Source organism: Diuraphis noxia, unplaced genomic scaffold (genome assembly GCF_037042655.1).
Source record: "Diuraphis noxia isolate RWA-SAM2 unplaced genomic scaffold, SU_Dnox_SAM2 contig0004, whole genome shotgun sequence".
Lineage (NCBI taxonomy): Eukaryota > Metazoa > Arthropoda > Insecta > Hemiptera > Aphididae > Diuraphis > Diuraphis noxia.
In genome coordinates, this window is record NW_028301714.1 from 43,164,392 (window position 1) to 43,190,965 (window position 26,574).

A 26,574-nucleotide genomic window follows, 5' to 3' on the forward strand; every position below is an offset into this window, starting at 1 on the left:
TTCTAAAATACAAGAAAAGATACATATACTCGTAGTAATGAACAAACAATGAAATATCCAAAGTTTGAATCAGATTATTGATATCTGATAAAATACTAATAAAATCTAATCGACATTTTACTTTTAGGTTTTTAAGATTTAAACAAACTTATCAAATCCTATAGAACGGCATCTAATTAGTAATTACGAATAGTGGGCCACTATACGCTCACGTATCATTATTTTTACGTATATATTCGTATAGAATACATCAAATTTTATAGTTAATCATTTTCCAGTTTATTGTTTCACTATTTCCTTGAGAAATAGTCGAAAAATTTTCCATAACTGTACTACTTATACGTAAAACATTGTGCACATAAAACCACATTATTATTATAGTGGCACAAAATTATACATACGAAGAGAATTAATAATCTTTAAATATTGATATTTAATATCCGCAACAAGAAGATAAAATTTTTGAGTAATATAGTTGATTTACGATATTCATTTTAACAAGAAATGTAAGTTTTTATTTGATTCATCAAATCAAATACTTAGATTTCTTTCGGTTCACGGACATACGATTAAAATACATAAATTATAATATTTGCATATTCGCTGCGTCTTGGCATACTTATTAGTTATCATACTTATTACACTCAAATGTTTCGACCACCATACAATTATTTACAACATTATAACAGTAGTCGACCCATGAGCGATGGTAGTGAACAATATTCTCTCGGGTATTACGAATTTATACAACCACATTCGTGGGGGGATTTGAAATAACAATAAGAAATAATAATGACTATTCTGCAAACAAACGTTTTTAGGATTACACCTATAGATATATAAATACATATATATGCGTTATAACATACAAGACTTTACGAGATCGCATCAAGTACACGTCGGTCTTAAATATTAATCGTATACATTTTTATATTAATATTTTTTTCAAAAAGTCGGTCAGTTATTATTTAACCATTTTCGTTTAAGTTATTATTGTAACTTATTTGTTTTGGTATAAGTACGCAAAACTCGTAAATAATGGCGCTTTTTTTCCACTGATTTTATTATTGTGTATAAGAACAGTTGTTGTTTCACGACGCGATATTATGCGGGTCGTTTGCGGAATGATGGATTCGGAAGTGAACAAAAGCCTTGCTTAAAATTGCCGTCCTAAGCTTTTATCGCGTATTCAAGTCGACTGTGCATTATATCATACGTGCGTTATGCGTGTGTGTTGAACACATATACGAATAATAATAATAATAATAATAATAAAAAAAGTTGAATAAGGGCGTTCCAGACCGTTGAACCTAACAGCACCTGTCAAATCCTACCCCGCGACACAACTCTGATTTCTAGTCCGTACAATAATATACGGTAATAGCTCCGCCGCCGACGCCCTCGAAAAGCCATTCGGCTGTGACTTCGAAACCTATTGCACCGGATATGAATTATATACTGATTTCGGCTATTATTATTTTTATTATTTTCTTGTATTATATCATAATGTAAGTAGTATATATGTCGTTTCTCCAAAAAGCAAAAACAAAAAATATCGATTATTAATATCTGTATCCTTTCACCTTTGTAAGTATAATGAGTTTGCACTTGACGATCAACCAGTTATAAGACTGTAATAATAGTGTATTATTTAAAAGCTTAAGTATCTCTTAAACAATTTAATGCTTCCTGAAAATTGCAAAGTTAAAGTCACTAGCTGGAAATTAGCTTTATATAATAAAATGTTTATAATAAGTATAAATAGGATTCTTATAATTCAAATCAAAAAGTTTCTATTTAAACATGAAAACAATTTTTCATTACTGATACCTGTAAAACTGTAGCGAAAGCCAAACTACATTACAATTCAATATGTACAATATTCAATACACAAAATATGTTGTTACAGTAAATATTTGGAGATTCTATAAATATCGATTTTTAACGGGTTTTAAAAGGTTTTAAGACATTGTTTTTGCCATAAGCTCATATAATGCTTACTGAAAAGTATTTTATGAGTTGCTATTATAGTTAAAAATAGTTTTGTTTGGTTTAAACTATATTTATTTAACATAAAATAATATTTTGGATTTAAATACTTAGCGATTCACTAAGGGTTGATAAAGCGCAGAACAGGTTTCTGAATTAATATGCTGGCTACTGTTAAAATATTCCACTGTTCATCTATTTCACGATTATCAACCTATAAACCAGAGGTATTCAAACTTTTTCATCCCGTGGTTTCTTTGGGTGTTCACAATATTTTGATGGCTCCCAAATAATTATGAAAAAAATTGAAACAACATATTATGGGTGATGATAATAAAAGTGACTTTAGTACTAGAAATAAAACTTAAAATTGTCGCGTGATGTGTTTCGTTTTTATCACCATAATGATACAAATAATATTTATAATAATCATACAAGATCTAGGTATAACGTTGGTTTCTGGTACCTTGAAGCGGCTTCCTTCGCAAACTCTCGCGACGCACCTGGGAGCCGTGCCGCACAGTTTGAATACCTCTGCTATATTATAAACTATGTTCTGCGTCTCGACTCACTTGCATCTAGACGTCAAACTCATGGTTATCGATTTATAACGGGATTTTTAAACGGACAAATAGGTGCGCATCATTTGTTAGAGAGACTCAGCATCCAAGTTCCCAGCAGCACTCGATCCCAGGAAACTTTTTACGTATCAACAAGTAGGTCTAACTTAACTTTGCTGCTAATGCACTTCTCTTGAGAATGATGCGCATTAAATATTGTATGACGGTTCGTACCCTGCAGGCTATTTATCTGTTTATATTTTGTTATTACAGTTATATCATTTTTATGTATTACTTTAATATTTATCTGGTTTATATATATTATGTCATGTCACTTAATGTTACATATTCTTGTAAAAGCCGATTGGCTTATATGTAAAATAAAAAATAAAATAAATACCTACCGTGAAAACTAAAGAGGCATTATTTTAACACGAGTCATACATACCTCAACTTTCAGGTTATACTTACATTTTGAAACACGAGAACAATCTGTTTGAATGAACTTTTATAAGCACTATAAATTAATGGTTTTTTGTTGACAGCAGTCACGCGGTTTGGCTAGAACGGGTTTTTAGCATGGCTATAGAGATTGACAGATAAGATTGATAACTATACGTATAATATGAACAATGAAATATCGCAGGTGGCAAAAAGGTCCGAAATAATATTTGAAATCGTTATACACAAAAGAGTTGGAAGTCTATATCAGACAGATGCGCATCACCAGTTTCCATGATATTGTAGTATACTTGCTGAAAATAATATTTTAAAAACTTTATGAAACCTCCAAAATGCCAAATGAATATTCCTAAATTTTACAAAGATGTTGTAGATGTATAAGTAATATTGAATATTGATTAATCTAAATAGTCAACAATGTCCAATAGCTGTAAACCAGAAAATTTTTTTATTTTCATTATATACCTACCTAACCATCGAGTAATAATTATGCACAACGATCGTTTCAAACGCAAACATGAGTTTATACGCGTAAACCGCACAATAAAGTTTATCAAAGAGGATTATGCATAATAAAATCGAGATCATCCTCCTTTGTTATGATTATTCTGACCTCATAACACCGCGACGACGACGGTTACTACACTGATGGCCGGAGCCGTTGTATTGCTATAATAGTACAGGCTGCTGTTTGTTTCGTCGCTTTAATGGATAAAACATTAGGTGAACAACAGAAAAAAAATTAAATAAAAACCCTATTTTGACGTCACACTTTGCTTTTGTGAAAAGCATAGCTCTTGCGCGCGCACACACACACACACACACACACACACACACACACACATACATACAAACGTGGGCAAATGTGCCAATAATGCGATTTAAAAACCAAAAATCGGAGCAGCTGCGCGGCCGCGGCCACCCCGACGCTAATCAAAACTGGCAGCCGTGACTCACCGTGTTTCACGACATTGCAGTCGACACAACAATATAGTATAATAATTAAAATATATACTATGGACGATATCTATAATATTAGGATATTATGCTCGCGTGTTTTATTTCGACTGTAGTTTTATCGTAAAATAATATGATATAGGAATGCATTTGGGTTATGGTGTTTTTTTATTTGATTTGCCGTTTTTTTTTTTTTAAATGCCACTAATACGAACGAATGTTTTTCCCGCACGATTATTTTGTACGCTTAGTGCTTATACGTAGGTACCTATTGTAGTCCAATGCGTTAAACAACAGTAGACACTCTTTCATTTTGTGTGTTGATAAACTAAATATTTTGCTGATAATAATGAGAATAATTTGTTACATTGTCTGTGAAAAGAGAACGGAATTAAAAAGGGAATACCGTAATTATACGGAATATCAAGTATAAAAAAAGTATTAGCATTGCTGGTCATTGTACACAGTTTGGAGGTAAAAAAGCATACAATTATAATTCCAAGCCACTATATAAATTATATAATTATTTAGTATAATATGTTTAGTAAATACAAATTAATTACTACCGTTGAACAAATATCAAATACAATATATTATCATTTTATAATATCCGTTTTCAACACAATAGTACCTAATATTGTTTTCAATAACCACTAACAATATATTAGCATGAAGGTATTAGATATTATGTTATTTATTTTATAAATAAATTACGCGTTTATATTTGCGTGACAAATATAACACTGAACTACTGAGATTTTATTATACTCATTCTACTTAAAATTGCATTTCAATTTTTTAATCAAAAAACAGGTACCAACTATTATATGCATAGCTTGGTTATAAGGATTTTACTCACCCGGGTGGTCTTCCTTAAGTCAAAATTATTAAAAATATATCGACTTAACGAATAAAATAAAAAATTAAATACATTCATTGCTCCACTTGAATGATAGAATCTTATACACTTGATTTAAAAACATATTTTGTATTATTTTTCAATACAATATAAATATCTAAACATCTCAAACACAAACTAAATAATTTAAATTGATATATTGTTAAAAGTCAATTTAATAATTTCAAAATATGAGTATAATAATATGATAAACACCAATATGGATTACGACGTCCGTAGCCCCTTTTCCTGGTATCGAAAGCAGCGGTGCATATAATACTGTTATAATATAAATATATAATATATAATATTATGTTTATTTAAATCATTTATCCACGTCGTCATCTAAGCCATCTAAGGACTAAGATAATATTATAGTAGGTACCTAGATAATATGATATAGAATATTATTATTTATTATCGCATTTCAATGTTTTAAACATATTATGCAATTTATACGAGGTGATATAATTATAATTTGGACAGACATACAGTATCGAATGCAGTATGGGAGGCACGAGACACAAAATACACACATATTACTGCGGTAACTAGAACAGTAGAATGCTATATCTAGTGTAAATAGTGCAAGGGTGGCACAAAAGTAAATTATATACAGGAAAGAATATTGCTTTATTATTAGATAAACAAGCCATTTGTTGCTCTCGGTGTTGTACAGGCATTATATATCTATTATATATCATATATTATTTTAGGGGCGCAAAGAGATTTTTATAAGGTTTTAAAATTTAAGTATCGTCTTTGATCAAAATTAATTTATCTTATTTATTAACTCATATTAATCATAATGAATTTAAAAGTTATAATTCATTTTTTATGAACAATAAATAATATAATAATGCTCTATAATATCAAAACATTCAGAACTTTTATGGAGATGTTGAAAAAAATGATAAATTTTAATAAACCATAAGTGTATAAAATGTTATCAACATATATATATATATATATATATATATATATATATTTATGAGTTTTAGACTCGTGGAGTATTATGTAAGATCTAGTTGAAGAGTTATAAAAGCATTGATAAGTGAATTTATTTTGATGTTTATTAATCAGTCAAGCGTATCCGTTTATCGGATTTATTATTGTTTTTAAAAGCTACAATTAAATTGTTTTTAGATTAAAAAAACCAAATTATATAGAGTTATAGAGAATTTAATATTTGTAAAATTTAATTAAAAAGATACTAAATAAATCTTTTGGAAAAATTTTCCATATGAAAAAGGTTTTACGCTTGTATCTAATTAAAAAGGAATCTTTGAGTGACAAAATAATAGCTTTGTCGTGTCGTTTTGCTTAAATTCTAAAGAGAATAACTTATTTTATTGGAATACTGTGAGAAAAACAAGTTTTTTTTATTCTTCTTTGATTTTCGTTACGAGACTAATAATCTTTTTTATTCAGACTACTTTAGGTTTGAGGACTTAAAGTGAACATTATTTTTGATATAAAAAAAAAAAATAATTAAAAATTCTATAAACATCGTTTTTTTTAGTGTGGGGAGGGGTAAAATCTATATAATTTTCATATAATAGTTTAAATAAGAATTAAGAATTGTTTAAGGTAGGTATATTAAATGGAATACCTCAGATGACACATTTATTATAAAATATTAGGAAAATTATATTAACCTTCTACAAAAAGGTACATTATGTATACTTGGATATTTTACTTACATTAGGTACTTTGTACTTGATAGTGATGATGCTGTAAAAAAACAATTTCAGATAAAATATTAATAGTGTTTGTTGATATTTGAATTTTAAATCACATAAATAAATGATTAATATTTACAGAGATCATAGTGTTATAAACGTTTTATAAAGCTAAATATATATTTAATTTATACATTTCCTGTTAAATATTATTGTAGCTAGGATATATTTTTTAAAAATGCATGGTGCCATGACGTTACAATAACATATTGTTTTGATAAAATATTATTACTATAAATTAAATCCATTTTACCTACATGTTTGAACAATTAAAATGCTGTTTGTGGGTGTACAAATCAAATCCAGAGAACTGATTTAAATTTGTTTATCCTGAAATTAAATAATTTAAAAGTTTAAATTAGTTTGCTTCAAGTTTCTTCTATTATAACGTGAAGCTACCAACCTATAAATTACATACTTACAAGAATGTATTATAACGGAAAATATATTAAAACATTTACTTAACGTTTTAAAAAGCATCAATTTATCTCCTTATAGTTTATACCATGTGTACAACTGTGTTGAAAACTGCATACGTAAGTACGTGGTGGTTAATATTATAATTATGTTCGTTGCATAAACAATATTATCAATAATGGGTTCACTATAGTTTCTTTATTTCTGGAGTTACTTTAAGTCATATATATGTAACCTTAACATTATAACATAGTAGTATAGTACTTATTTACCGGAAATTGTAATATTACGTCACGGAAACCAACATACGAACTTGTATAATATTGAAAAAATATTATATTATATTAAAATTCTAGTATAGTCTTATCAAGTTATTATTTTATTTCTCCAATAAAAACATTAAACAAATTGTGTTTTCACCATTTTGTAAAACAAAAAAACATTACATCGATTGAGATCGCTATAAAACTACCTACCACCAACAATACCCAGATACAAGTATAATATTATTAATTTGTACGTATGATATGTAGTAATATACATCGCAATATTGCGGTTGATTCGACTGTCGAAACACCTTATGACATAGTATTATTTTATTTTGTTACCTGTGAGCGTAACCCGACCACCACAACAGTAATATAACGTAATCAGAACGTCAGGTATTCTGTTCCGTAGCGATTGGTATAATTTTGAACTCTAACGGAATACTCTTTCGTCAGTCGGCGGAGACCCTAGTCAGATTTTGGCTCGATCTTAAATAAGAATGTATTATATTAAGTAATATTATAAGACTTGCAGTTAACCCCAAAATATTACACTGAATTTCACACGATCATATTATCCACATCACACAACAATATACTAAAATAATATATTATTATATTGTGTGTTATATTATAGAATTATTATTATTATAACAGGAATAATAATATATAATGATAATACGTGTTTTATTGTTATATAGATACGCGGCTCGCAAGTTGAGTCAAAGATGAAATTCCAGTTTCAGACCTCGGGCATTGAATAAAAAAAAATAAAAAAATAACGATATCATTCGTCCATAAATCTGGTTGGAAAAAAACATAATAGTGAATCTAATTTCGCCTTATTCATAAACGTTCAGTGACTTATTCTGGCCCATCATAATAACGATAATTCGTACGACTTCTTTTTACGCACACGATGACTGTGTTCGTTTTGTGTGCCAGATTTACTTTGCACGCATTCAGCAGCACTCCATTATACTGCTTATAATATCATTGCGTATATTATTTGTATTTGTTTGTATAGGTACGCAAATATTACATGGAGTGTAACATATTAGGCGCTCTAGCAGCGTTTATTATAAGTGATGGTCACGGTTCGTGATTAGTCTAATGGATCATCAGCCAGTCTTTGCAGTATCCATTGTTATATATATATATATGTATTTAGTATTTATCAGCATATCGACGCTTTGTCGCACACTTTCACGCGCAACAGGCGTATTGTCCAAAAGTTGTCTGAATCGAAATTCAATTAGGTACAATAATATAAGTGAAAACCAATTCGAAACCTCATTTAATATTTTAACTGGGTGGTGTCACAGAACGTTTCACGCCGTCGTAGTATTATTATTGTTATATTACATTATTACTAAGCATTTGCCAAAATAACGAAAACGCGTTATTCTCTTCTTGTAGTGTCATCAGTGAATACAATGGATTTTTTCCATAAATAAGTAATTACGCATGATTATTTTGATTTATTCACATTTTTAACTAAACTTGACTTAAATACAGAAACGTAGTATTGTTGCACGAGAAATTTGTTTATTTACTTAAACCATTTTCATTTTTAACGCTGCTCTTATTTCTGAGTGCCTTGACACTTTTGACAGTGGCCACAATGGTCGTTAATTTTAAATAATAACAAACATCATATCAATTATAAAAATGTATGTACATTATAATGTACATGGGGACTGAAAGGGTTAATAATAAATATTTTGTATATTTTTATGAGTGAGATTCATTGGAATATTAGATAGATGCAATCAAACTTCATAAGTTTTGGCAGTGAAATAACTAGGTATTTTATTATTATTATTCTATATTAAACGCTTATTAAAAATTTAAACAATATATAAAATAATCATGTAAACCTGATGCCCCATATGTGAAATGAAAATATTAATGTGAAGAACGAAGATTTTTTTTTTAAATGTATAAGATATTTTACATGTTGTACTTACCTAGCTAATATATGGTTACCTATATTTTATAACCATATATAACTTATTGTAATTTACAATATTTGTAAACGTATATTTTAATGTTAATAATCATATTATAGGCTCGTGCCCGGGCCTAGTTTTTTTTGGTCATTTTAAGCAGTATCTCGTTATAACGTCTAACCTATATTCGTTGATTTTGCTGTATTATCTGTCTTGTATTTTACAATACATTTAGTTTTTTGTTTAATCTACTAATATTCACTGAAATTGTCATAAACTGAAAGTTCAATATTTTAAGCGAAGAGGGCTGCATGTACCTATAAACTTGGTAAAATTTTGATACTGAAAATGAATTCGTATACCTTCAAAACCATCGAGTAGCGAGTACAATATTCAGTGTGTTTGAACTGAGAATATGTAGGTACTGTAACTAAACGCACCTCGTAAAATAATAGATCAGATTGATGAATAAATTATTATCTATTTCAATGCTCAAATCAAGAAACAAAAAACATAAAAATTAATCACTACTGAGGAGAGATTTGAATCAGACATTGAGCACTGATAGCTGAACATTACTTAATTCATGCCATACATAAATTGAGCACTTACCTTCTTCTTATAGGACGCAGTAATACTCCCTGAGAAAATCCCTTGCCAATGAGGTATTATAGAAATCAAATTAATTGATAACACGGTCGCTTCAGGCACTAACGATTCTCGTCAGGCATGATCGACTGTAATTAGGATTCACGCGATCAGTGATGTATATACCTATAGTTTAAATTCGGGGAGGGGGTTGAACTTGAAACCCTACCCCTTAAATACACCACTGCACGCAATATTTACCGTTTTATCATCATTGGCAAACACACAACAACACCAATAACAATACCATAATAATAACACTAATAATATGAAATTACTATATCTCCATATCGCGTGACCTCCTCGAACGCCCACGATCGGAGCAAAATAATACAGACCTACGGAGTTTTTAAACACCATCGTCATTTGGTAAAAAAGTTCTTTTCTCAAACCGGTTTTACGGCTATTATCTTACGATGCATATTATAATATTACAGCGAACACTCGGCGGCGAACCCACACCGGACAATACGACAATAATAATGGTCTACGACGACAATATAATATTACAATACGAGAAACAGACCGCCGCCGCGCACCGGTCAGTGATCGTCGATCTGTTTGCGCGCGATACTCGTAGTCGGTTACATATTTACAATAAGTAGTACAAAAATATACCAAGTAGTACGTCATCGTTACGCGGTGGACATAATATAGCCACGTCCTATATAGCCGGAACATGGTATGCCAAACAAACGACAGGTAAAACAATAACAATACTGATAGTGATAATAATGATAATATCGGATGCGGGTAGTCAGCGAACATACTATAAGGTAGAATCACAGATGGTATTTAGGTGGGGGGAGGGGGGTCGAGCTCTTGCGTATACCATTATAGTACCGATACAAGCCGCTTAGTAGCGCATGACCGGTTTCACCCCACTCTGAAGTTGCTCGGTGTCGCGGTGACGTTGCCGGTTGCTCGCAAGATAGCTGGTACATAATATACTATTATTATTATTATTATTATTATTATTATGATTATTTACCTGTCTCTCGTCTTCCACCGGCTGCGTGACCCCTCAGTGGTTCGGTCTACTTGGATTCCCGAGGTCGTCAGTTCTTCTTTCGCCATGTGAGTGGCGCGCGTTCATGTTTCCAACGTTGTTCGTCGATTGCGAGTGTGTTCGTGATGTGTGTGTTATGTTGATTTTGTCGCTCTACGTTTGGAAAACTCCGTTTTTCACCAAAAATCTCAGCGAACAGTGTATGAACAATGTGTCCGCCGGTAAGTACGAAACGATTCGCCGGTATTAGAAAATAGAAATATTAGAATAGAGCGACATATACATACACAAGATGATAATAATCATTACAATCATCGGGCGTACACATCTCTAGAAAATCCAAGTTATCACATTACATTAGAAGCTTTCAGCCGCTGCTTCTAATTTTCTGAGCTTGTTTTCGATACTATTTATGCGTGTACGTGACGATCATATAGCCCACCCTGCCATATCCCGAGACGACAAGGGATGTAATAATACGTTGCCCATCGGTTTACTTTTAACAAACGGGTTATGGTCGTCGTGTCCAAAGGGTATGGTTACATTTACGATTGTTGTGACTGTAGCGATATACCGCATGCGTACTTCGGCTGTGTCGTATCATTATGTAAACCGTGTAGCACGTACCCACCACGTCGCACACTAAATTAACCTAGGTTTTTACCAAGCATCGCAAAACCGGATTTTAATAACCGTCCGATTACGTATACGGGTGCGTATGAGAACGACCGAGTGCAGTTATTTTTTGCCGTGACCCGTCGGCAACGATGTAGTTGGGAGGTTAACGAAACCGAGAGTCACGAAACACAATAGGAACGGCACATAAACACTTCGGTTAAGATTTCTAAAGCCAGTGGTCGTTTTGATGTGGGAGGGGGAAAAGCATGGCAGCTGAAGGTATCCACCATCGCGCGTTTTTACCTTTTTTCAGGTATTGTTCAGTGGAATGTGGTATTATATATTAAAAATATATCAATTATTTTTGTTTGATGTATATTTGTTGTGGACATTTGTGTTGAATGTATTTTACCTAGGGATGGTGATCAACTATTTTGAAATTAGTTATGGAATATTAAATAATAACAATTTTAAATGAAATCAATTCGAATACTATTACTAGAGCTTATTAATTATAATTATTTATCTACTTTTTTTATTGAAATATCAATTATTTCTATATTATTAAACACATGGGTGCTCAGTTATATGCATAAAAATTCTATAAAGCAAACGATGGAAAAAAGTAGTAAATCTCAAATAGCCTATCCTTAAAAGTAGTTAGTAGCTATATGAATTTGGTTATCATTTTCAGATGGCGTATAGCTGGCTTGTTATCTTACTCGTATTTTTGGATGTTTTCGGCCAGTCAGAATGTGTATCAAACAACCGGCCACCGCAATTTCTGCCAGGCGGCGACATGGCAAGGTTTTCTATATCCGAAGATACCCCAGTTGGAAAGTCAGTTTACAAACTGTCAGCGATTGACCCCGAGGGATCTAGGGTATCGTACACTGTAAGCGGCCAACATCTGAACATCGATCGTTCGACTGGTGTCGTCACACTAGCAAAGCGTTTGGACCGAGAAACGTTGGATTCACTGGAAGTCGTCATTAGCGTGACCGGTAAACGCTACATCTTTATTGACGATAGATAACAAAATCGTAGTAAAAAAGCATGATAAAAAAATATTTTGTTCTACATTTTTTCAGACGAGTCGATTAAAGACTCTGACGCAAATACGGTGTCTCTAAGAAGAGATATAGCCATCATCGATGTCAACGATAATCCACCAGAGTTCCTAGGGAGACCATATTCGTTTAGCGTTTCAGAAGACACGCAAGTTGGAACCATAATATATAGCAACGTGACAGTTGTTGATAAAGATATAGGATCGAATAGTGAGATTTCTATGACATGCATTCAAAATAATGAACCTTGTGTGACATTTAATCTACTCACTGAAAAAGTAAGTACTTAACGAGTAGCCTTTGTAAGTGCATTCAAATTTATGATGTAAAATATTATTAGATTATTTCATTTTTAATGTCATGTCACTTACAGGTGTCTACGGGTACGTACGTAGGTTCTATCAGATTAGCACGTCCACTGGATTTCGACACGGTGTCATCGTATAAACTTACTGTGAAAGCGTCAGATGGAGGGCTGAAAACTACTCTATCATCCACCGCAAATATTACGGTAGTTGTCAAGGACATACAGGACGAACGTCCAGTTTTCACGAACTCACCATATTCGATTGTGATCGACGAGAATACGCCAGCAGGCGTACAGGTACTAAAAGTCAACGCCGAAGACGGGGACGCGGGTTTGAAGAGGCCAGTTGTATTGAGCTTAGAAGATGATTCCCTAGGATATTTCACCATCGAGAATGAGTCCAACGGAACTGCTTACATATTCACCAGTGACAATCCTATCGATCGGGAAAACAAAGTAGTTTCTGACGCTGGTGGTATTTATACGTTCAGATTAAAGGTGACTAATATTACTTAATCAAACGTGACAACGTATAACGGTATTTTTTTTACAGGCTACTGAGCTGATTAACAACGAATTGCCTGGTGACGTCAGCTACGAGATCGTTACCGTAGTAGTTCAAGACGTGGATGACGAAAAACCAGAATTCAATGAAAAAAGTTTTACGACGTCGGTGTCTGAAGACATTAGTAAGATGAAACCCGCATTTATTATGATTGAATAGTTTATATTTTAAAAATGACTACCTACCTAAATTATTTAATATTATTTTCAGGTATAGGAACTCCATTACCGGGATTAAATATTATAGTAAATGACAAGGACTTAGGAGATAATGGAAGATACGTATTGGTAATGAGGACTCAAGACTCCAGAGTATCTAATTGGTTTAAAATTATTCCCGAAACGGCCTTGGGAAGGTCCACCGTTCTGATTCGTCTAGTTGATAACGATGGATTTGATTACGATGCAGGAGTAACTGATGTAGAATTCGATATTGTTGCTATGTACCAAGATAATATAAGTGTAAGTAATATTGTAATGAATTTCTTAACTCTTGTGTATTTATTTTTTGAATGGATTTTAGGGTGGATTTAAAGAAGCATCTGCAGCTCACGTGCAAGTCAACGTACTCGATGCTAATGATAATTTGCCAAAATTTGCTCAATCAACATATGCATACTCCATACCTGAAAATTTTGTACCTGGAACGAGTATAGCAAATCTCACTGCTACCGATATTGATAGTGGAATAAATGGCGAAATAACTTACAGTCTACAAGGTTTTGGAATGGACAAGTTTGGTAGTGATCCTGAATTCGGCGGTATATATTTGACTGGCAGTAAGTTATTTTGTGTTAATGACGATAAATTTATTGTAACAAAAAAATCTTGTTTAAGCAATTTACTGCGTGTATAAATTTTAAAAATTAATTATGATAACGTTGAAAAAGATTTTAATAGGTAACGATTCGTAATTAATTGGTGTACCTATTGATTTTATGCAACGTAAATAATAATAATAATAAAAAATTCCATAAAATAAAGCAGTTAAAAATATAGTATGTTTCTTCCAACTAATTATCTTTTATTTTTGGTTGACGGCTGCGGGCTAACAGAACTATAAAAAACAAACTTTTTAGTGAATATTTATATATATATATATACATGTAATACATAATGTACTTCGATAAATTAGTACTAGCAACAGAGCAAGTACTTTAAAATTCAATCAGCATGTGGGTACTTTCTAGTATATAATTTTAAACATTACATAGGTATTGAATCATATTTGCAAGCCTTCGTGAATTTGTAATACAAATACTATCAGCGTTATCAGTATTACCTAATTGATAATTGATTAATTAATAAGGCAAAATAAAGTTTATTCTATTTTAATAGAAATAAAATATCTACATTAATTTTATTTAACAATTGTTTATAAAAATAAAAATTTACTTTTAAATCTGAATTCTATTATTTATAATGATATTTATTTAATTGCTTATATATATTATGTATATAATATATAGTCGTAGATTTTTTATTTATATATATTTTTAATGAGCAAATTACTTTAAAAAAAAAATAGTGCAAAAGTTAGTATCTATTTATCTTAAATTGTATATAACTGTTCTTTGAAAATCTCCAATTAAATATTTATTTCATCAAAAATCATCTATTATATTAGCTATTACTAAAAACTTATTACTCATCAAAAGGTTTTTCTTTCAAATGCCTTAATTATAATTACAGATTGTTTTTAAATAAATGTTTAATAATGTTAAGATCATTAAAAACAATATTAAAAAATATATTTAATATTACGATTCAGATTATACGATTTTTCTTCTTTTTTTAGAGGTCGACTACGAGCAGCAAAGTTCATATTCTCTAACTTTTGAAGCAAAAGATGGAGGTAATCGTTCCACCCACGTAGTTATTTTGGTTGAAATTATAGACGTTAACGATAATACTCCAGTATTCAATTCCTTAGAATACAAAAGAACTATACGAGAAGGAGGTACTGAATTTCAACCAAAATTCTTTGTTCAGGTAAGAAAATTTACATTTTTTTTGTTCAATAGCTTAATATCATTAAACGATTTAAATATTCTCACGATAATTATTTAGGCGTCCGACGCCGACAGTGGACTTAATTCTATGATTCGTTATTCGGTCGCCAGCTCAAACTATAACGGCGTTGTGATGGTGAATCCGATCAGCGGGGAGCTGACATTGAATTCTCCGGTAAACTCTAGTCACACGTCTCGGGGTCAATATGAGGTAGTGATAAGAGCGACGGATCTGGGAATACCACCTTTACATGCAGAAGCTAACATTTACATCAGAGTTGGTGTGCCAGGAAACCAGAGGCCCATGTTCAAAAATCTCACATATTCCATTACAATACCGGAAAACACACCGAGGACAATGGACATACTGAAAGTTCGAGCGACCGATCCAGATGGTCCTGATCATCTGATTGAATACAGTATGGTCAATAGTAACGATAATTTTCAAATCAATAAAAAAACCGGAGCCATATCTGTGTCGGAACGAGCTATACTCGACTTGGACTCAACTGGATTGTCATATTATCATTTGGTTGTCATGGCTATGGACAGTGGGTTGCCTATCAGAGAGGTTGCACATGCCGATGTGTACGTCAATGTCACGGACGTGAATAATAAACCTCCAAAGTTTGACGATAATATAAGTTACATAGTATACGTACCTGAAATCACAAAAATTGGCGAAGTCGTGTACAAAGTAAATGCCGTCGACCCGGATAAAAATGCGTCGATCAAGTACGCGATCGTTGAACCAGTCAGAGCGAATGACAAAACTGGATTGCCTTTAAAAAACAGTAGCTCATACAATTTCAAAGATGTATTCAGGTAATATAGTTATAAAATACGAGTTAATTAAATTTATAGGTAGGATGTACTATGTACACAGTTTGATTAAATTTATTTACGATACAAATCAGTTGACAGGACGAGTTTTACCGTCATCGGTATAATAAAAACATAAAATATTATAACGGAAAAACTTATGGACTTCTTCTTATAAATATGCAAATGTGGGTCATAGTACATGGCATTATTTTTTATAAATATTTTTTCCTAATAAATTCTTTTCCTTCAAGTTGGTTAAAAATAAAACACAAGCATAATAGATTATACTGTATAGTGCATTCTTATAGTTAGTCGATTTTTTTAAACGCTTCATATACGTTTTAATCAATTTTTACAGCATCAATAAACTTACTGGTGAGATAAAAGTAAATTCGTCACTCAACTATCAGTTGGCGTCGGTGATCGTATTAACCATAAGAGCGGTAGACATGAACGCCGTTGAAAACGTCCATGAACAGTACGACGAGGTGGAAATCACATTTTTCGTGAAACCGTACCTGAATAAAAACCCCGTGTTCACTAATTCCGGATGGTCGGCTGACGGTGACATGTCCATTTTAATCATACGGGTGGATGAAGAAACGCCGATTGGTACTGAACTGGTGCAGTTGAAAGCCAGGGACGTGCTTACGAACGAGTCCCTTTACGATTTTAAGGCTATCACGGCTGTACCGAGACAAATTGCCATGGACTATGCTGGCAAAGTTATACTTACGGAACGACTGGACTATGAAACGCTAGAAAACAAGGTAGCTGACTAATAAAATTACGTTCTTATGAACTTTTTACCATACATACACTCACAGCGTCTGGTGCGGAGATGTAAATTGTATCACTAGTTTATGTCATGCATTTTTAAAGTGATACTGTGGTAAAAATGATCACAGTTCTATTTCTAATTAACTACATCTTGTAAAATGTATTTATTTATTTTTTAAAACCTTTACGAGACATATTTATGCTTTCAAATTTACTATCGTTTACGATGTGCTATACACTCAGCTGCTATGAGACTAGTAACACATTTTGTGATATTTATTTCAGACGTTGACGTTTCAAGTGAAAGTCACCACCGAAGATGGTGAACGGTCCACTAGCAAAACTATAGTGATCGAAGTACAAGATATCAATGACAATAGTCCAGAATTTGAATATCCCGTGAGTTAAGAACATTCGTTCAAAAGCAGATTTGCAATTGAATATTTAATATATTTTTAGTGAAACATAAATTTTGGTAAAGTTCAGTAGAAGTTGTTTTACAATATTAATGACGAAAATAACATCGTGTTTCACAAAGTACAATTATTCCACACATAAAACATTCATGTTTTTACATTTTTTTTTTTTACTTTTTGCTACCTATGATTCACAGTGTAGGTATTTTATAATATTTATGCGAGTCTTATGAAAAAAAAACATAGTATTACTTGGTAAATATATAAATAGTAACCACTTATTATCTCGATACGTACCAATTTAAGTTTTTGAAAGTATTTTTTCACAGTTTAAACTTTTGAAGTAATTAAAAATATTTTCGAAAAAAGGTAATTTAAATATACGGCTAGTATTGTAGTCTACCTATCAATATTTTTTATGGTTATCTCAATACCTACACCATTTCATTCGTCAAAATTCTCAACAACATATTAAATTTGGAATATAAATTAAAAAATTTACACATTATTCATTAAGTTTTTAATTATTATAATATTATGTATGAGTAATTTTTTGATTTGATTAACAAAAATAATTAAAATTCGTCTCTAAACTATATTATAAACTCTTCAGATAAAATCCACATATACCATGGATACAAAATATGATAAATTAAAGCTTCAAATTACATAAATTTGTAATTTGTATGCGGTTTCTTTGAACGTAAAACGTATATAATAATATTTAATATTAGTAATAGAGTTAGAATCAAAACCACTGAATAATTTGTATTAAAACTGGTAACAATTTTTAAATCACAGTAACAATAATGTTTGAGTTGATAAAAATTAAATTAAAAAAAACCGCATTAAATACAGTATAGACTATAGAGATTTGAAACTCTTGTTTCATCCACCTCTTTTTGGAGAAGTAGGTATTATGGTTTTTCACCGGTATTAAATTTGTTTGCATGTAAAAATGTTTTTTGTCTAATGATTAGACACGATTCGCATATGACTCTCGACCTGCGATTTAGACATCCCCGATTTGAACGTAATTTTAAGAAGCGTAATCGAATTAATAAACCTCCTTGAAGCATTATAGTTGTAGGTTTGACTCACATTTTATAAATAAGCGATAATATATTTTTGAATGCACTTTAAAAATATTAACACTTTCATCATTATAATAATAATAACAAATTATAATTTAAATCTAATTTTAGATGTATCGAACATCTCTCGTAGAATCCAGTCCAAAAGGTACTGTTGTTTTATCAGTCAGAGCAAACGACAAGGATTTAGCAACATCCCAAAATGGTATAATCAGGTACCATCTGGGAGGGGAAAATTCAAACTTGTTTACCGTTGATCCCATAAGCGGAGAGATAACAGTTTCTGGAAATGGTGTAATTGATCGTGAAAAAACTCCAATTTTAAAATTGATGTTATTTGCTTCCGATACGCCACAAGGAGGTCCTCATCAAAAGCTGTCTTCAGTACCAGTAATTAATTACATACATTTAATACATAAATATCTTGAGAAGAAACTTTAATATTTAACTCTTAATTTCTAATTAGGTTCATATTGATGTGAAGGATATAAACGATAATGCGCCTGAATTTGATACTTCAATCTATATTGCAGTAGTATTAGAGAATGTAGTTCCTGAAACAAGTGTGTTAAACGTATCCGCACACGATCCGGATGAGGGATCTGCAGGTTTGGTTCATTACAAGCTCATCGATGAACAACAACTTCAAGGTATTTATTCTAAAATCATATAGTTTGATTATATTTTTAAAGGTCTGTTTTGTATCTTGAAAAAGGTTTCTTGTACATAAATCCAATGAACGGACAAATAAAGACTTTAAAAAGATTAACGGGTAAAGGTCGTTCTGATCCGTATGAAATGAAAATAAGAGCCGAAGACAATGGAGAACCAGGAATGTTTTCTGATGTTAAGCTTAGTTTATACATCAGTGACATAATTGAAAATGATGGAGTTCCGACTTTTGTACATCCAACTGCTGATGAAATCGCATATGTATCTGAGGTAAACGAATAAACTATTCACGATATTTCTTAAATGCTGATTAAATTTTTTTTATTATTATTTTAGAATGCATCTATTGGGTCATTAGTATTTAGAGCTTTGGCTACAGATCCAGACGATCCAAATACATTGGAAGGAACAATTCATTATAGCTTTTTAGAAGAAACAAAAGATTCATTAATTTTTTCTATTGATTCAGAAACAGGATTAATAACGACTGCATCCGTTTTAGACAGAGAGGTACAAGAAAAATATACTCTTGTATTAGTAGCAAGAGATTTAGGCGATGTTCCTCAACAGTCGACAAAAATTTTCAACGTTATTATAACCGACGTCGATGACAATAAACCAACATTCAATAGATCTATAGTGAGTTTTAATCAGATTTTCTCTGTAGGTATCAGTAGATTTGTGTTATACTTATTTAACACTATTTAACATTTTAGGAAGAAAAACCTTTAATGATGGAAGTAGAAGAAGAGTCACCCCGCGGTACCTTAGTTGGTTCCATAGCAGCGTATGACCCGGATATTGGAGATAATGCATTGATTGATTACATTATAACGGGTACATTTATTTATTTAATAATCAATAAAAAAAAAAAAAAAAAAAAAAAAAACAACAATAATTCTCATATGAACTGTACAATATTGATTTTAGATGGAAACGAGGATAATGTATTTTATTTAAACTCTTCGAATAATGTAGCTGAAATAAGAATTAATGGAGAAATTGATAGAGAATCTGTATCTGAATATGTTTTGGCAATAAAATGTTTTAAACATAAAACAAAAACATACAGCTTGCATAAATCGTACAACAAACAAGATCCTAGTGAGAGACTGGTGGTTATCAAAATACTTGATATCGATGACAATTTACCGAAATTTATCGATGAAAACTTAACTTTAGGTGAGTGATTAGTTGATAGTTTTTTAAATGTTGATTTCATTTAAGCCATGTCCATTCTTAGGCGTTAGGGTAAGCGTTCCTCTTGATACTCTTGTGGCTACAATACAAGCCACCGATGTTGACAATTCGGCAGAACAAATCACGTATCACATCACAAATCTCACTTATGCTAATAGGCTTGAAAGCCCAAAAGAGATCAAAAGCTGGCCATTCTTTTTAGATCAATTAAGTGGTCAGATCAGAACAACATCTTCGATGGCATCCTATGCAGAAGGTTACTTTAACATAGTTGTGGCAGCGATCAATAGCGACGTGCCTGGTCGACATTCCAACACTACAATCAAGGTAAGTCATGACTCATTTTAAAGAATGATTGGCCCAGTAGTCAAACATATATTAATATTAACATAATTTTATTTTGATAGGTGTTTATTGTAAAAGATCGTGGTTTGTTGAAGTTTGTTTTCACAAGACCACCAAATATTGTAGGTCATTACATAAAAAAATTCAAAGAAGACGTCGAAAAATCATTAGGGATACCTCAAGCTAGTTTAAACTTATATGACACTCAGTTTTATTCAAAAAATGACGGAAGTCTAGATTTTAGTAGCACAGGTTCGTGTTTTCAGCTAGTGGGACCAAACAATTATAATCCAAAAGATACGATATCGTTACTCGAAGACCCTAGCAATCATGAGTTAAAAAACGTGTACAAGCAATACGATGTTAAAAACATCGAAGTAAGGAATATCATTTTTTTTTCTACAGAAACTAAAATATTTTACACAATTGTAATTATGTTTAGCGATGTTCCCCGAAACAAGTCAAATCAGCTGTTACATGGGTACAGATGTCGGTGCTAGGTATTGCAATTTTCATTGGATTCGTATCGATTTTGTCAATATGCCTTCTATGTTGTTCTTTTAAAAAGTAAGTTTTATGCAAAGAAAATATTTGTAAAATTTAGTATGCACCTTATAATTTTATTTGTTCTTGTGATTATAGATGGAAAAAGTTACGGTAAAAACGTGATAAAATGATAAGTATCAATTAAACGTGAACTCAATGATATGAGTTGCCATGTAAAAGTGCTGTGATCCAATAACTATATAATCAAAATATATTTGTATATACTTTAATTTTATGTATGATCTAAAAATGTAAATATTATTATTATGATTACATAACTTACTTGCTTCGAAATTTGTGAATTTTTTTGATAAATAACCGTTTTCGTTTGTTTACGTTTTAGTATGACTTAAAAAGTTATAGAAGTAAAACAAAATAAAATTATGAAAATAATTATTATTCTATACAACTTTATACCTACTTTTCACGTTTTATATCATTTTTTCGTATTAATACCGACTCAAGTCCATACACAATTCAAAAAGTGATCGGATTTCTTTCTTTTATGTTGCAATATGTTGTTAATAAGAGGATTAAAACTAAAAGCTTATTATAAAACACTCGTCTTTCTTAATTTATTTCAATTTGTTTCTAAGAGAAAGGTTTTATGCTTATATATTATATATAGTAAAGCACATAATATAATAATAAGAAGACAAAAAAAAAAAAAATATTTCAGTTTAAATAAGTTCATTTATCAAAATTGTTCTGTAGGTTCGTGAAAATTAAAAATGTTTTATTTATTTACCCATGTATACATATAAATAAGCAGAAAAAATACTTTCTGATAATCTGATTATAGTTATAGAAAGTTATAAGTTATATAAATTGAGAGATTCACTAGGTCAAACGTGTTACATTGATATTGTACAATTTAGTTTAGAAATAATAATAAATCTTCGTATTCAAATTCGATTATGAATACTGATCAAGATCAAAGCTATATAAAAGAACGTAACCTGAAATTTTTTAGCTTATTGTACTAATATATCTGGCTAATATACTAGGGAAAAACTTTAAAAAAATATTTCCAGTTATGTTACGAAATGATCATACAATTATCACTACCTACTATTATGTCTCTTGAAATAGTTGGTTTTTGGTTGGTTTTTTTTTTTACTTATTTTAAAAAGAAAATTTTTATTAAGGCCATATTGGCCTCCGATTTTTAATGAATCTTTCTAATTATGCCAGACAAATCTATTTCAAAATACTCAGATATTGTTATTCGTTATACAGGCGATTATCAAAACATCGGAAAATAGAGTTTTTTAAATTATAAATACAAATCAATTTCACTCAAAATCTAAAATAACATAATTATTTTATAATAATTTACTTAAGTATTAACTTAATTATAAGCAATTTGCAAAAAATTTTATAATTTTATTTACAAATGACAAAAAAAAGACATTTTCGTATTTTAAAACTATTTGATGTATTATTATATATCTTTAATAAGTATATTAATTTTAATTTAACACCTCCAGCATCTTTGTATAAACAATCATAATACCTAGTTATTATATGTTTGTGTATAATATAATTTTTTTTTTTTTTAAAACAACGGTAAACGTGCCACCATTATCAGTAATCAGAATTATTTATTAAGTTTACATATATTTATTAATATTTTAACTTTACTATTCTTATTATTTGTATTTATTTACATACCTACCTATCGCTAAGCCAAACCAGAAATTAATATATTTTGATTGTATTAATACATGCAAAATTAATCGATAGATCGATAGTTTTTGTCATGCCTACTATCTGTGATTATTAATTTATAAATGTATTATTTCTACATTAATTTGTATTGAACATTGGTGTCTACCAAACTGAGTCATTTAGACAATCAATTTTGTTTTGTTTTTTGTATGTTTCAGTTTTATACAAGTGCATTGATTTGTATATTTTAAATTGTGATTATTACTACCTATTAGTATAATATTACTTATTTATAATCAATTTATTGTTATCATTTTATTATATAAAATAGTTAATATTAAATTACTTTGGTATAGTTGCCTAATACTCTACTACCTTTTCCATCAAATATCTTATTTAATATAAAAATGAAATTAACGTACCCTTGAAAATGTTTATTTTATTATTTTTTTATGATAGTTTTGAAGAAAGAATTCAGAATTGACAGCTGTTTAAAAGTTAAAACATTTTTAGATTTGTGAGATCAATTTTAGCCAATATATTATTAAGTAATATTGTACAAGTATATTAAATATTACCTATATTAAGCACCAGCATTTGGTACCTATAAATTGGTCATTCATAGAAATTAAAAAATTGTGTTAAATTTAGGTAATTTCCCAAGTACATGCGTGTCGTGTAAAATACTTGTGCGTAGTAAATCAGTTAATAATCATTAATATTTGCGACTGTAATTGTTAAAGAAATATAGAACATATTTTATATTTCATTTGTACGTACACGCACGTGTCAACAATACGCTTTACGATCAATCTTTTGCCTTAAATAAAATCCTCGATGAATTCAATTATGTGTTCAGAAATGTTATCCTATTACTATATTAATAATAATATAACAAAATATATTTTGTAAATTCAAAATACCCGTAGCAAACTATTCAGTTTTAAATGACTAAAATATTATGTAATAATATAATAACATTATTGTTGTTGTTAGCATTTGCTTCAAATACGTAGGTTATAACCTATATGAAACTGATTTAAACGAGACTTCTACTAACAGTCTCTGGCCATTTATTGAGACAATTTAACTGACTTAAATTAGTAATTTTTAATTTAACTATCACATACCTATAGCTATTAAAAATATAATATTTGAGGTATTTGGTAGTTACGAATAGTTTACTTTATAATAAACATTTTACTATTCACAGAAATATAAAATATAATTTTGGAAAAAATATATTATTAATAATTTACTATTTAGATTTACGTTTCTAAACATTTATAATATTATTATTACAATTAATTTTAATTCGTTGGGTCACACAAAAAGTTAAACTTTCAGGTTTGAAGGCTTGATACTTAAAAATAATTTATTATAGGTACTATTGAAATTATGAATAATCAAGGACAATACTTACTAAGAGTTATTGCATCGAAGTTGAGTTTTATACTTATTCACTTTAATTTGATATCAAAAAATGTAATCTTCACCACTTACCGTTTCATCAGAGGATAGTCAACTTTTGATTTTTCTTAAATAATTTATTTTTCGTTTGCAGCAATATTTATATTGTAAACACAATTTGCATGACCTGAATGCTATTATACAAAACAATTTATAGTTTCTGATATTGGTATTGCTATGTATTGATTAGGTATAGGTAGGTACTGGGTGTATTGTTTTCTAATAAATAATCAAAAAATACATAGTAAAAATGTATAACACGTGATTATCATTAATAATATTTTATGTATGTATTTATTAAGTTGGTTTACAGTTTCAATACAAAATTGTACAGGCGTTACAACACCAAAAAACTCAGGAACATAATTTTCTAAATCCAAATTGAGAATTAAGAAATAACGTATTGAGGTTGGTATAGTAAATTAATTCTATATAGGTTTGCATCGTTAGTTATTACAGAAAATCTATTGCCGTTTTCGATTTGGAATATATTTGACAGTACACTATTTTGTGTAAATTAGAATATTCTATGAAATATTAGAAGGCGATTAAATTAGTTAAAATAATAATAATTGGAATTTGTACAATTATCATCATACGTATATATTAATATAATATACAATATATGTAAATACATGTAATGTACAATATTCAGTTGAAAATCCAATTGAAATCGATTTAGTATCGACGTCATAAAACAAAATTTTTTATAATTTATGAGTCTTATATTACATATTTTAATCATGTATGGTATATAAACAATAGTTAAACAATTTAATTTAAAGTAGAAATAAATGTATGATAGTAGGAGTAAGAAAACAAATTGATGAAAAATAACGTCACGGGGGATCTGTTTTCTAAAACGTGAACGATATGGTCTCGGTACTTCCAGCCAAGACATATTATATTTCATTATATCATTGTGCGTGGGGAACAATCAAAAAACTTATTTTACATCGACACCGCAAAAATAACAATTACACTGGAGTAAATATTAAATTGATAGCGTCTCACAAAGCCACGGTCCTTCGGTCGGTCAATCACGCGTCGGGTGTGAGTATCAGTGGCGTGTCGTTGGTGACGATCGAACTGTGCTTTAAGTTTCGTTCGTGAGTGTTCACGTGATTGGTGCGCCACTCGAAACGGCCACTGGAAAAGGCACTCAGATCTCTGGTCAGCCGTCTCTTTCCTGCCATGAAGTCTAACCGCATTTTGAACTCTTGTTTGAATTTCTCCTGTGAATAATAATTATCGTCAACGTAGAGCTAAATATTGTTATCGATATAGCTGAATTGTTTTTTCAATCACTGTTTACCAGACCCGTTGACATTGGTGAAACATCGATATTACATAATACATTATTTCGTATAAAATATAAACTTGCTTGCAATGCAATAAGTGCATTTTAGGATATAATTATGTCTTATTTATTTGGCCAATACATTATCATTATTATATTGAAGGAGTTTTATTAAAATAAACATAAAATACGCTGATTAAATATATTAGTTGCGAGATAAACATAAATGTCCGGCTTTGTACAAAAGTATATTTTTAAAAATAATTTAATAATTAAATAATTTAAAAAATAATTAACCATGGTATTGTTATTGGGGTACTTGTAGATTTCAATTTAATGAAAAAAATTAAGATCATTATAAAATATATAATTCAATTTTAATTATCTTAAATTTGTTTTGAAATTGGCTGTACCCGCAGTAATTATTATAAAACATTACTTGATTACTACTGTTATGTAATTACGCATATTAACTGCAGTAAACTGCATAATATTATACATAATCCAATTAATATCATATACAGTTCCCATGAAATCCATTTTGAAAAGAGTCATTTAATAAAATAATATCGTAAAAGTAGGTAAAATATATACAAAAACTTTAAATTGTATACCTGTAATGATTCCATAACCAGAGCAGCAAGGATTGAAGATAAATGAACAAATAAAGATTGTAAATTTGTAGTTTTTTGTATTATTTATTAAATTCCATAAAAACGCAAAGGTATAGGCAATCGAATTAGTCCAAAAAATTTAATATTTTAAGGGCCGATGAGCGAATTAT

At 30.2% G+C, this 26,574-nt stretch overlaps 2 protein-coding genes across 3 annotated transcripts in view; one reads left to right on the forward strand and one right to left on the reverse strand.

Moving 5' to 3' along the window:
* The first annotated feature begins 10,485 nt into the window (after positions 1 to 10,485).
* On the forward strand, positions 10,486 to 21,742 carry Cad74A (cadherin 74A). 2 transcript variants are annotated; one of them, XM_089226234.1, is made up of 21 exons: positions 10,486 to 10,593; positions 12,213 to 12,522; positions 12,610 to 12,866; positions 12,962 to 13,393; positions 13,449 to 13,584; positions 13,671 to 13,921; positions 13,983 to 14,238; positions 15,258 to 15,451; positions 15,530 to 16,296; positions 16,655 to 17,066; positions 17,362 to 17,475; positions 18,698 to 18,976; positions 19,053 to 19,236; positions 19,302 to 19,528; positions 19,595 to 19,897; positions 19,975 to 20,095; positions 20,189 to 20,440; positions 20,502 to 20,785; positions 20,866 to 21,180; positions 21,246 to 21,370; positions 21,446 to 21,742. In XM_089226234.1, exons 1-21 carry the CDS (start codon positions 10,576 to 10,578, stop codon positions 21,462 to 21,464), a joined length of 5,256 nt encoding a protein of 1,751 aa, XP_089082360.1. In that variant the 5' UTR covers positions 10,486 to 10,575; the 3' UTR covers positions 21,465 to 21,742. The 2 variants fall into 2 exon arrangements, with proteins under 2 accessions (XP_089082360.1, XP_015371265.2); XM_015515779.2 differs by lacking the exon at positions 10,486 to 10,593 and adding an exon at positions 10,902 to 11,121.
* A 3,013-nt stretch (positions 21,743 to 24,755) lies between these two features.
* Positions 24,756 to 26,574, reverse strand: part of LOC107166926 (tachykinin-like peptides receptor 99D) — a 55,976-nt gene continuing 54,157 nt past the window's right edge. The window contains exon 7 of the mRNA XM_089227200.1: positions 24,756 to 25,725. Within this exon, the coding sequence (XP_089083326.1) occupies positions 25,531 to 25,725 (195 nt within the window). The 3' untranslated portion in view covers positions 24,756 to 25,530. The remainder of the gene's footprint in view (positions 25,726 to 26,574) is intronic.

What these genes read in the sequence shown, in the direction of transcription:
- Cad74A (XM_089226234.1), top strand. An exon ending in TTTATACGTTCAGATTAAAG is followed by an intron (nt 13,394 to 13,448) that starts GTGACTAATATT and finishes TTTTTTTTACAG; the next exon opens with GCTACTGAGCTGATTAACAA. An exon ending in GTCGGTGTCTGAAGACATTA is followed by an intron (nt 13,585 to 13,670) that starts GTAAGATGAAAC and finishes TATTATTTTCAG; the next exon opens with GTATAGGAACTCCATTACCG.